The sequence below is a fragment of the Rutidosis leptorrhynchoides genome, chromosome 9 (assembly GCF_046630445.1).
Source record: "Rutidosis leptorrhynchoides isolate AG116_Rl617_1_P2 chromosome 9, CSIRO_AGI_Rlap_v1, whole genome shotgun sequence".
Taxonomy (NCBI): domain Eukaryota; kingdom Viridiplantae; phylum Streptophyta; class Magnoliopsida; order Asterales; family Asteraceae; genus Rutidosis; species Rutidosis leptorrhynchoides.
The window spans coordinates 244,169,232-244,182,590 of record NC_092341.1 but is presented as its reverse complement, the minus strand read 5'-3'; the positions used below and the strand labels follow the sequence as shown (position 1 = coordinate 244,182,590).

The 13,359-nt window shown below is 36.5% G+C and overlaps 1 protein-coding gene across 1 annotated transcript in view; it reads left to right on the top strand.

Moving 5' to 3' along the window:
* The first annotated feature begins 2,120 nt into the window (after window positions 1–2,120).
* LOC139868641 (uncharacterized) overlaps window positions 2,121–13,359 on the top strand; it is a 38,468-nt gene continuing 27,229 nt past the window's right edge. Inside the window, exons 1-2 of the mRNA XM_071856973.1 lie at window positions 2,121–2,183; window positions 5,829–6,022. Coding sequence (XP_071713074.1) covers window positions 2,121–2,183; window positions 5,829–6,022 — 257 coding nt within the window. The remainder of the gene's footprint in view (window positions 2,184–5,828; window positions 6,023–13,359) is intronic.

Below are 13,359 nucleotides of genomic sequence, written 5' to 3'. Positions count from 1 at the left end.
TTAAGATATAATATATAAACTTGTTCGGTTACGATTATACATATTAATTTATATGTAATGACAATAGGTTCGTGAATTCGAGGCCAACCCTGCTTTGTTCAGTTTATCTAATGTTGTCATATGTATTTTTACTACAAAATACATTAGGTGAGTTTTCATTACTCCCCTTTTAAACGCTTTTGCAATATATATTTTTGGGACTGAGAATGCATGCGCTTTTATAAATTTTTTACGAAATAGACACAAGTAATCGAAACTACATTATATGGTTGAATGATCGAAATCGAATATGCCCCTTTTTATTAAGTCTGGTAATCTAAGAATTAGGGAACAGACACCCTAATTGACGCGAACTCTAAAGATAGATCTATCGGGCCCAACAAGCCCCATCCAAAGTACCGGATGCTTTAGTACTTCGAAATTTATATCATGTCCGAAGGAGGATCCTGGAATGATGGGGATATTCTTATATGTATATTGTGAATGTCGGTTACCAGGTGTTCAATCCATATGAATGATATTTTTGTCTCTATGCATGGGACGTATGTTTATGAGAAATGGAAATATGAAATCTTGTGGTCTATTAAAATTATGAAATAATTATTTATGATAAACTAATGAACTCACCAACCTTTTGGTTGACAGTTGAAACATGTTTATTCTCAGGTATGAAAGAAATCTTCCGCTGTGCATTTGCTCATTTTATAGATATTACTTGGAGTCATTCATGGCATATTTCAAAAGACGTTGCATTCGAATCGTCGAGTTCATCAAGATTATTATTAAGTCAATTATAGTTGGAAATATTATGAAATGGTATGCATGCTTGTCAACTTTCAATGTAATGAAAGATTGTCTTTTCAAAAACAAATGCAATGTTTGTAAAATGTATCATATAGAGGTCAAGTACCTCGCGATGTAATCAACTATTGTGAATCGTTTATAATCGATATGGACTTCGTCCGGATGGATTAGGATGGGTCATCACATGAGATGGGTGAATGAGGCTTGATATTTATAACGGTGGTGGGTGGTGTAGGCCGTGGGTTTTGGGGGGGGGGGGGGGTCAAGGGGACAGCTTTTTGCTTTTTGCTTAGTGGTGGTCTATAGTTGGTGCTTATTGTTGGGATCCCATGCAACATTTGTAGTAATGGTTAACAAAAATGCTAGTATGTTGGCTCATCTTAATGGGTTTTTGTCCTACATCTTAATGGGTCATTAATCCATTTAATTTGGGCTAACTTAAGAGTCCATTAGCTAGTGTAGGGTGGGCTTAAGTCCAATAAGGTAGAAAGTCTACTAAGACTAACTAGTGTGCATTAGTAAGTTACTAAGCATAATTAAGCAATCAATAAGCCAAGTAATTGTCATTAGAAAATAATAATTAGTATTACGTAGTCATAATATCCCAATTATGACAAAAGTTAAACGTGTACCAAAATACATAGCTCGTTCTAAACGTCAAGTGATACTAACGGTCATAAAAGCATTCGAGGATCAAGTTAAGTAACTACGTACTTAATAACACGTTCTAAAATATAAACGAAAGTAATCAACATGAAATATGATCCCAGAATATAATCTAACACCGTACGCACAAATACGCAGTTTTGTGAAAATATAAAGCACAAATATAAGTAGAAAAAGTTGGGTCGTTACATTAACTTTTAGCGGATATGTCCAGTCTCTTGAATATACTTCGCGCAACTTCTATTATTAGCCTTTAGCAAATAAAATATACATATACAATGCTATGTATATGATCAAGAACTATTTTTGGTTGAATGAGATTGAAGCTGTGATGGTTTCTTTAATTAGCTACATTATTTATTTTTAATTAATTTTTTTTTATAATTTTAACCGAACAAATATACCCTCACATGCAGTCAGGGGTACCAAACACGTAAGTAATACAAAATTTAGGTTTAACCGTGAAAGTCTTCGCATGTGAGGGTACTCCACAAAATTAATTAAATAAGTTAAAGTACAAGTTATTTATGCTATGATACAAATAAATATTGCAAAGAAATATGAGAGAGAATGTCATGAATTATGCTTGGGGATGACATGGTGTAGAACGAGAAGGTGAGGGCGGTTTGAGGGCTTGTGAGGGCTTGACAATGTCAATGGAGCCCTCAGATGACATGTTTGATGACGGTTCCTATGGGTTGCCATTGAAATTGGTCTTAGAGATTGAAGAAATATTACATTTTGATCCGTAACTGAATCCAAGAAACAAAGAATATGAGTTTGATTCAAATATTGAGTACTCGTTGGAGTTGAATATAAATTAGTATATTTAACTCTTAAAAGAATCCTAATTTATTACGAGTCCTAGTTATATAAGGATTAGGAATAGGTAAGTTCTTTTGTTCCTATATATAGGGATGTAACTCAATGAATCAGGGGAGGCCTCTTCTTTTACGATAAGTGTAATTGTAGAGAGAAAATAAACAAAGTTTACATATTAATTTCTCTTGATACCACTTGATCCGTTACGATTATAGGAAGTTGACAATAACCGTAAGGATGTTAAAATCCTTACGGTTAATTGTAACAACCCTGGATTTTCCAACGTTAATTATTAATAATTATTATTATTAATACTTGTGATTAAACAAATGTATGTTATTACATTTACATGTTGCCATGATTGCCCGTACTTGATTTTAATTGCCCGAAACGTCTTTGCGACACAAGAAACTTGCACGAATAATATTTTTAGATATTATTTGCATTCATGATTAAGTTTTATTAATCATTTTAATTAACTAAGGTTATTAGTTGATTACTTGGGCCTTTACTAGTGTTAGTGGACTTTTACTTGAATTATCACTAAATTGGACTTGGGCTTACTTTAATGGACTTGATTAACCCACCCTACTTCTTATATTTACTTAATTAGCCCATCTAAACATGTAAGTATTACTTGTAAGTGTAACTAGCTAGTTTTGTTCATTTGGAATCTAGTTATCACATAATCTCTATGCATGCATCCTCATTATCCAACCTTTTAAGCTTTAACATACAAGGAACCAATGAACTAATCCCCCCCCCTTGGAGCCAAAATCCGTCGGCCTTTAGGCCTTTAGATGGGGTTTTGGTTTCAATTTTTCATTACTTACTTACTCATATTCTCTCATTTCCAAAAACACACACATACTTGCTTCATCTTTTCTCTCATTTTTCTTTCTTTCTTGTAAGTATTATGAACAACTCTTCTTCCTTTTCTTTGTCTTAAAAACTGTAGCCTAAGCTACCAAGATCATCATCATCATTTGTTGTTTGATACTTGCTCTTGTAGTGATTAGTTACTTGTTCTTGTTTATTGTTACTTACTTGTTGTTGTTATTTATTATTTACTTACTAGTTTCAAGAATCAAACTTACTAGTTTCATTCTTCTTTTATCTTGTAATTTCAAGAACACACAAGAACTAAACTTACTAGTTTATGTTCTACATATATTGTTTCAAAAGATTTAAGGTTCATGTGTTGTAAATCATACTTGTAATTCATGTTAGTAAACTTTAAAGTTTACTTTCTTAAAGATCAAACTTTGGTTTGAATCTTTAAAGTATGCAACCCATGAACTCATTTACTTGTTTACTTAGCTTATTTATTTCATTTACTTGCACTTTAATTTCATGTTTGTTAGTTTAAATGGTCAAGTATTACAAGTTAGTCTTGATCTCATACTTTCTTGAACTAAAATTAACTTTAAAAGTTCAAGAACATGTAAGTAAGCTTTCTTTAATTATAACTTTGTACACTTATGTTAGATCTACACTTTTGAGTCTTAGATCTTCAAGATCAAACTAAGAACTGTGTTCTACATCTTAAGATCTTGATTTCATAAGTTCACTTCCAAGTTTGTAACTTATTATTAGTTTTAAAGTCCATGTAAGTGTTAGATCTAAGACCTTGATGTAACTTTGGTTCATCAAACTTCATACAACTCTTAAGTGAGTTGTGCTACATGTCTTGGACTTGCACAAGTGTTATGATGGTGAAACCTTGGTTAAGATGATTCAAACACATCAAGAGTTGTACACTTGAAGCTATATGCATCAAGGATGAGAACCGTGATAAGCATCGAGCACCAAGACCACCGGAACCCACTATTTTTCTGTTTTCTGTCTTCTGCCTACTGTTTTCTGGGTTCTGTAACAGGCCAGTACACGTGGGCTACTGTAACCTTGATTATGAGATAGATCTTTTTGAGTAGATAATTTTTCATATAGGACTCGTCTTAATCCGAGTTACGGTTTAGGATTTATGGCCCTCCGATCGTCACTATGTCCTTTTAACGTTGTGCAGAAATTTCTGACCTACTCGCACTTAGACTGTCGCCACGGTCAAACGAAGACGAGTTTGCTTCTATAAATTTTACCACACTTAAAGGACTCATATACGGAGCCATGGCCACTGGTCTCACCTTATGTCAGTAAGGGTAGAGGCCGTGGTGACTGATCGAGTTCAGCTTTTGTTTTAAACTCTTTTCACGAACGAAACTTACTTTACACCTTTTGTTAAATGATGAATGATGATGACCTTTAAGACCTTATTTACATACTTTTAAACCTTTTCGGACAATTTACTGACTTAGTACTATTTGACTTAGGTTGAGGACCCGTTTGGACAACCTTCATTACTTGCTTACTTTCCGAGTCATACTTTACCGCTACTTTATCATTGTGAGTTATAGCATTCCCTTTTTACTTTAACTATTTGGGAACTGAGAATACATGCGCATTTTACGTTTTACATACTAGGCACGAGTACTTAAACTTATATATGTGTGGGTTATATAACGGCAGAAACATTCCCTTTAGCTCGGTAACGTTTAGTCATTGGTTTTTGAACCGGTGAACGCGAATCTTAGATATGGATCCATAGGGTTTGACATCCCCACTCGGGCTAGTAGCGCTAGCATTTAATGAGTGTTTAATACTTCATAAACATACGCACTTTCCAAGTGTACTTTCAGGGGGTATAAACGTTAAGTTAGTTACCAAGTGCCCACGGTTAACATATACTTTATCATACTATTTTGAAACGCTCTTTGTAGCACTGAAATCTCATGGCCTACCTTACATACTGTTATACTTAAACTATAGCTCACCAACCTTTGTGTTGATGTCTTTAAGCATGTTTTTCTCAGGTACTTAAGGTTATTTGCTTCCGCTGTCGTGCTAGTCTTGCCGTAGACACCCGCTGCTCTAGTGTTATCACCGCATGAACTGTTTATCTTGCATTCAAACTTTAATACATTAGAAAACTATGTTTTGTAACGACCTAAGGGTCACATACATTTATTCATGCTTGCTATTCATAGAAGCATACTGTTGGTGTAAAACAATTGACGTCGGTTATGACGTCATCTTTTTATCGTGAATGCAACTTCTTTTATTACAGCATATAGTACTTAACCTTGTAATGATCCTGTTGTTGATGATTCGTACACGATGGTTTTGTACGAGGCATCACATTTGGTATCAGAGCTTTGGTTGTAGGGAATTAGGTTGCATTAGTGAGTCTAAGACCGACCCGAGTAGGATTCACTAATAGGACTAATCTACAACTTGCTAGTTTACCTGTTTTCGCTGAACTTACTGCATGCTGCTGCTTACTTTTACTGCTATATGCCGTATGCTATTACATGATTTCACTACTGCATGATATTACTTGCTTTCGTTTGCATGCTACTTCTGTACGATTCGTTATTATGGCCATGCTACTTATTGTTATACATGATTTAAACTGTTGGCCTAATACGTGCTTGCTTTACGACTTACTGACATGGAAAAATTTATTTTTCCTTGTTCAGATGTCGGATACTCCACCTGCTATTGTTTTGGGCAGTCCAGACTCGTCAGTCGCCCCACCTGCTGCTGTTGCCGGCACACCGATCCCGATACGCACCAGTGACCCCGGCGCTTCGTCTTCCGAAGCTAGTAGTAGTGCGTCGGCACCATTGGCTACTATTGACGGACACGTGGACCTTACAGAGATTCCAGCTCTGTCTGCTCCCGGACCCTCGGAGCCACAGCCCCGCATCGGTGGTGTTGTGATTCCCGCGGAGTTCGGGGAAGGGCCATTCCGTAATCATATGCGCATGCCGTGCCGACGCGCTCCTAATGGACGTTTAGTGCCGATTCCGCCAGGCAGATACAGACAGATGATGGCCGCCCACGGACTGCCAGTTCATCCGCCGATTCTTCATCAGATGACTCTTCCTCAGACGACTCCAGTGATGATGAGGACCCTGCTGATATACCTATTCAGCCACCCTCCACCCCGCCGAAGAAGCGGTATCGCTTCGACGGTACCATCATTCCGGGGATCAACGGAGGACGAGCCTTCACTGACGCGTTTGGTCGACGTCGTAGGGTTACTTCTCGTAAGTGGCTTGTGCCGTACCCTGCCGACCCACAAGTGAAATGTCCCGTTCTTATTGATTAAAAACGTTCCATATTAATTGATTTTGTTGCGAGGTTTTGACCTCTATATGAGACGTTTTTCAAAGACTGCATTCATTTTAAAACAAACCATAACCTTTATTTCATCAATAAAGGTTTAAAAAGCTTTACGTAGATTATCAAATAATGATAATCTAAAATATCCTGTTTACACACGACCATTACATAATGGTTTACAATACAAATATGTTACAACAAAATAAGTTTCTTGAATGCAGTTTTTACACAATATCATACAAGCATGGACTCCAAATCTCGTCCTTATTTAAGTATACGATAGCGGAAGCTCTTAATAATCACCTGAGAATAAACATGCTTAAAACGTCAACAAAAATGTTGGTGAGTTATAGGTTTAACCTATATATATCAAATCGTAACAATAGACCACAAGATTTCATATTTCAATACACATCCCATACATAGAGATAAAAATCATTCATATGGTGAACACCTGGTAACCGACATTAACAAGATGCATATATAAGAATATCCCCATCATTCCGGGACACCCTTCGGATATGATATAAATTTCGAAGTACTAAAGCATCCGGTACTTTGGATGGGGTTTGTTAGGCCCAATAGATCTATCTTTAGGATTCGCGTCAATTAGGGTGTCTGTTCCCTAATTCTTAGATTACCAGACTTAATAAAAAGGGGCATATTCGATTTCGATAATTTAACCATAGAGTGTAGTTTCACGTACTTGTGTCTATTTTGTAAATCATTTATAAAACCTGCATGTATTCTCATCCCAAAAATATTAGATTTTAAAAGTGGGACTATAACTCACTTTCACAGATTTTTACTTCGTCGGGAAGTAAGACTTGGCCACTGGTTGATTCACGAACCTATAACAATATATACATATATATCAAAGTATGTTCAAAATATATTTACAACACTTTTAATATATTTTGATGTTTTAAGTTTATTAAGTCAGCTGTCCTCGTTAGTAACCTACAACTAGTTGTCTACAGTTAGATGTACAGAAATAAATCGATAAATATTATCTTGAATCAATCCACGACCCAGTGTATACGTATCTCAGTATTGATCACAACTCAAACTATATATATTTTGGAATCAACCTCAACCCTGTATAGCTAACTCCAACATTCACATATAGAGTGTCTATGGTTGTTCCGAAATATATATAGATGTGTCGACATGATAGGTCGAAACATTGTATACGTGTCTATGGTATCTCAAGATTACATAATATACAATACAAGTTGATTAAGTTATGGTTGGAATAGATTTGTTACCAATTTTCACGTAGCTAAAATGAGAAAAATTATCCAATCTTGTTTTACCCATAACTTCTTCATTTTAAATCCGTTTTGAGTGAATCAAATTGCTATAGTTTCATATTGAACTCTATTTTATGAATCTAAATAGAAAAAGTATAGGTTTATAGTCGGAAAAATAAGTTACAAGTCGTTTTTGTAAAGGTAGTCATTTCAGTCGAAAGAACGACGTCTAGATGACCATTTTAGAAAATATACTTTCACTTTGAGTTTAACCATAATTTTTTGATATAGTTTCATGTTCATAATAAAAATCATTTTCTCAGAATAACAACTTTTAAATCAAAGTTTATCATAGTTTTTAATTAACTAACCCAAAACAGTCCGCGGTGTTACTACGACGGCGTAAATCCGGTTTTACGGTGTTTTTCGTGTTTCCAGGTTTTAAATCATTAAGTTAGCATATCATATAGATATAGAACATGTGTTTAGTTAATTTTAAAAGTCAAGTTAGAAGGATTAACTTTTGTTTGCGAACAAGTTTAGAATTAACTAAACTATGTTCTAGTGATTACGAGTTTAAACCTTCGAATAAGATAGTTTTATATATATGAATCGAATGATGTTATGAACATCATTACTACCTCAAGTTTAGTAGGTAAACCTACTGGAAGTGACAAGAAATGATCTAGCTTCAAAGGATCTTGGATGGCTTGAAAGTTCTTGAAGTAGGATCATGACACAAAAACAAGTTCAAGTAAGATTTTTACTCGAATTAAGATAGTTTATAGTTATAGAAATTGAATCAAAGTTTGAATATGAATATTACCTTGAATAAGAAAGATAACCTACTGTATATAACAAAGGTTTCTTGATCTTAGATGATTACTTGGAATGGATTAGAAAGCTTGGAAGTAAATTAGTAAACTTGAAGGGATTTTTGAAGTGTTCTTGAAGTGTTCTTCCTATGATGATTATAGCTTGATTCTTGAAGTGATTTTTGATGAAGATGATGATTAACTACTGGAAAAATACGTTCATAATAGTGTGTGTGTGTTGAGAGAGAATTAGAAAGAGAATTGGAAGTGAAATGGAGTGAATGATGAGTGGTAATTGGTTAGTGGTGAGTGGGGTTAAAAGGAGTTCTAGTTAGTTGACTAGCTCATGGTAGAAGTTAAAATTGATTAGTCATACATGACATAATCAAGAGTGGAATCCCATGCTATTTCCTATTGGTATATACCCATAGTAAGTACGTTTTGAAGCTGTGTATAATACGGGTAAGAATACGACTAGAATTCTTGATGAAAGAAAAGAATGGGAAAGTAACTGTAACCATTTTCGTTAAGTATGAGTGTTTTGATATATGTCTTGAAGTCTTCCAAAAGTATTTTAATACATCTAAATACACTACATGTATATACATTTTAACTGAGTCGTTAAGTCAGCGTTAGTCGTTACATGTAAGTGTTGTTTTGAAACCTTTAAGTTAACGATCTCAATTAATGTTGTTAACCCATTGTTTATTATATCTAATGAGATGTTAAATTATTATATTATCATGATATTATGATATATTAATATATCTTAATATGATATATATATATATACATTTAAATGTCGTTACAACGATAATCGTTACATATATGTCTCGTTTCGAAATCCTTAAGTTAGTAGTCTTGTTTATATGTATATAACTCATTGTTAATATACTTATGGAGATACTTACTTATCATAATCTCATGTTAACCATATGTATATCCATATATATATCGTCATGTCGTTTTTACAAGTTTTAACGTTCGTGAATCGCCGGTCAACTTGGGTGGTCAATTGTCTATATGAAACATATTTCAATTAATCAAGTCTTAACAAGTTTGATTGCTTAACATGTTGGAAACATTTAATCATGTAAATATCAATCTCAATTAATATATATAAACATGGAAAAGTTCGGGTCACTACAACAAGTGCGTAAGACACCCCGTTACGTACTGACTATTTCTGGAGCCGGAACGTCTGCACCCCATTTCGTGCTGCCTGCACCACCCGCACCACTGACACCACCCGCACCACCTGCCCCACCATCTCCCTCTAATGAGGAACTGAGGAGGGAGGTGGAAATCCTCCGAGCTCGGGTTACTGAGCTCGAGGAGCAGTTGGCTCAGGTTTTAGACATCCTACACCCACCTTCACCGTAGGACCTTTTGTATTAGATTTCATGATGTAATCTAGTTGTAGTTTCATATTTCACTTATGTATTGTACGAATCTATCATGATGTATGAAACTTATTATTAATGAATGGAAACTTTGTGATGTTACTTTTTGCACAAGTGTTCTATTTACGTTACTGTATGGTGTTTTGCGGTACTTGTATCAACTTGCGTTACTTAATTAACATGTGTTGTGCTGTTTACATGTTGGTTGTTATATACTATATTATTATATATTGAATGCTGGATTTTGACTTGAGTCAAAATGTTTGTATAGAACACCATGGCTAACGGTCGATCCACACCTACTGCTGCTCAAATTGAAGAGATGATCTAAGAACGTGTAGCCGCAGCCATTACGGAAATGCAACCCCAAGCTCCACCGCCACTGCCACCACCACCGGTTATTCAACCCGTTAGAAATGGGTGTACTTACAAGGAATTCCAGAGCTGTAAACCACACAACTTCAGTGGAACCGAGGGACCGGTTGGTCTCACCAGATGGTTCGAGAAACTTGAATCAGTATTCCGAGTTAGCAACTATTCGGAGGACAACAAAATCAAATTTGCTTCTTGCACGCTATCTGACGGTGCGCTCACGTGGTGGAACACAATGTCACAGGCACAAGGCATTGATGAGGCGTATGCTACGCCATGGGAAGAATTTAAATGTGCCATGATTGAGGAGTATTGTCCGAGAACCGAAATCCAAAAGATGGAAATGGAATTCATGCAGTTAAAGGCCGTTGGGAACGACCTTGATGGTTACAACAGGAGATTTTTGGAACTAGCCCTGATGTGTCCGACAATGGTCACCTCAGAATTCAAGCGAATGGAGAGATACTTCTGGGGACTCCCTAAGAGCATTAAGGGAAACGTCACCTCATCCAAACCACCAAATGTTCCTGAAGCAATGCGCATGGCGCATACTTTAATGAATCAAATAACCATCGATGAACCGGAGAAAATTAAGTCTGAAGCGGGTACTAGTGAGAAGCGTAAATGGGATAACCACAACAACAACAACAACAGGGGAATGAACTATGAACAGAACCCGGCGAAACGACATGAGGGTTTCAGAGGAAACAACAACGGTGGAAACCCCAACCCAACAACAACACCAACTCCAACCCGAACTACAAGGGAACCCTACCTTAATACAAGAGGTGTTACAAACACTATACTGGGTATTGCAATGTTATCTGCGAGAAGTGCCAACCCGAAATTTTAAGCTGTTGAAGGTGTTGACGAATCTTCTGGAAATAGATGCGGGTATTTCTTCTTCATCTGATCTTCACACTCCCAGGTGAACTCGGGTCCTCTACGAGCATTCCATCGAACCTTAACAATTGGTATCTTGTTTTGCTTAAGTCTTTTAACCTCACGATCCATTATTTCGACGGGTTCTTCGATGAATTGAAGTTTTTCGTTGATTTGGATTTCATCTAACGGAATAGTGAGATCTTCTTTAGCAAAACATTTCTTCAAATTCGAGACGTGGAAAGTGTTATGTACAGCTGCGAGTTGTTGAGGTAACTTAAGTCGGTAAGCTACTGGTCCGACACGATCAATAATCTTGAATGGTCCAATATACCTTGGATTTAATTTCCCTCATTTACCAAATCGAACAACGCCTTTCCAAGGTGCAACTTTAAGCATGACCATCTCTCCAATTTCAAATTCTATATCTTTTTTTTTAATGTCAGCGTAGCTCTTTTGTCGACTTTGGGCGGTTTTCAACCGTTGTTGAATTTGGATGATCTTCTCGGTAGTTTCTTGTATAATCTCCGGACCCGTAATCTGTCTATCCCCCACTTCACTCCAACAAATCGGAGACCTGCACTTTCTACCATAAAGTGCTTCAAACGGTGCCATCTCAATGCTTGAATGGTAGCTGTTGTTGTAGGAAAATTCTGCTAACGGTAGATGTCGATCCCTACTGTTTCCGAAATCAATAACACATGCTCGTAGCATGTCTTCAAGCGTTTGTATCGTCCTTTCGCTCTGCCCATCAGTTTGTGGATGATAGGCAGTACTCATGTCTAGACGAGCTCCTAATGCTTGGTGTAATGTCTGCCAGAATCTTGAAATAAATCTGCCATCCCTATCAGAGATAATAGAGATTGGTATTCCATGTCTGGAGATGACTTCCTTCAAATACAGTCGTGCTAACTTCTCCATCTTGTCATCTTCTCTTATTGGTAGGAAGTATGCTGATTTGGTGAAACGATCAACTATTACCCAAATAGTATCAAAACCACTTGCAGTCCTTGGCAATTTAGTGATGAAATCCATGGTAATGTTTTCCCATTTCCATTCCGGGATTTCGGGTTGTTGAAGTAGACCTGATGGTTTCTGATGCTCAGCTTTGACCTTAGAACACGTCAAACATTCTCCTACGTATTTAGCAACATCGGCTTTCATACCCGGCCACCAAAAATGTTTCTTGAGATCCTTGTACATCTTCCCCGTTCCAGGATGTATTGAGTATCTGGTTTTATGAGCTTCTCTAAGTACCATTTCTCTCATATCTCCAAATTTTGGTACCCAAATCCTTTCAGCCCTATACCGGGTTCCGTCTTCCCGAATATTAAGATGCTTCTCCGATCCTTTGGGTATTTCATCCTTTAAATTTCCCTCTTTTAAAACTCCTTGTTGTGCCTCCTTTATTTGAGTAGTAATGTTATTATGAATCATTATATTCATAGATTTTACTCGAATGGGTTCTCTATCCTTCCTGCTCAAGGCATCGGCTACCACATTTGCCTTCCCCGGGTGGTAACGAATCTCAAAGTCGTAATCATTCAACAATTCAATCCACCTACGCTGCCTCATATTCAGTTGTTTCTGATTAAATATGTGTTGAAGACTTTTGTGGTCGGTATATATAATACTTTTGACCCCATATAAGTAGTGCCTCCAAGTCTTTAATGCAAAAACAACCGCGCCTAATTCCAAATCGTGCGTCGTATAATTTTGCTCGTGAATCTTCAATTGTCTAGACGCATAAGCAATCACCTTCATTCGTTGCATTAATACACAACCGAGACCATGCTTTGATGTGTCACAATAAATCACAAAATCATCATTCCCTTCAGGCAATGACAATATAGGTGCCGTAGTTAGCTTTTTCTTCAATAACTGAAACGCTTTCTCTTGTTCATCCTTCCATTCAAATTTCTTCCCTTTATGCGTTAATGCAGTCAAGGGTTTTGCTATTCTGGAAAAGTCTTGGATGAACCTTCTGTAGTAACCAGCTAGTCCTAAAAACTAGCGTATGTGTTTCAGAGTTTTCGGGGTTTCCCACTTTTCAACAGTTTCTATCTTTGCCGGATCCACCTTAATACCTTCTTTGTTCACTATGTGACCGAGGAATTGAACTTCTTCCAACCAAAATGCACACTTTGAAAACTTCGC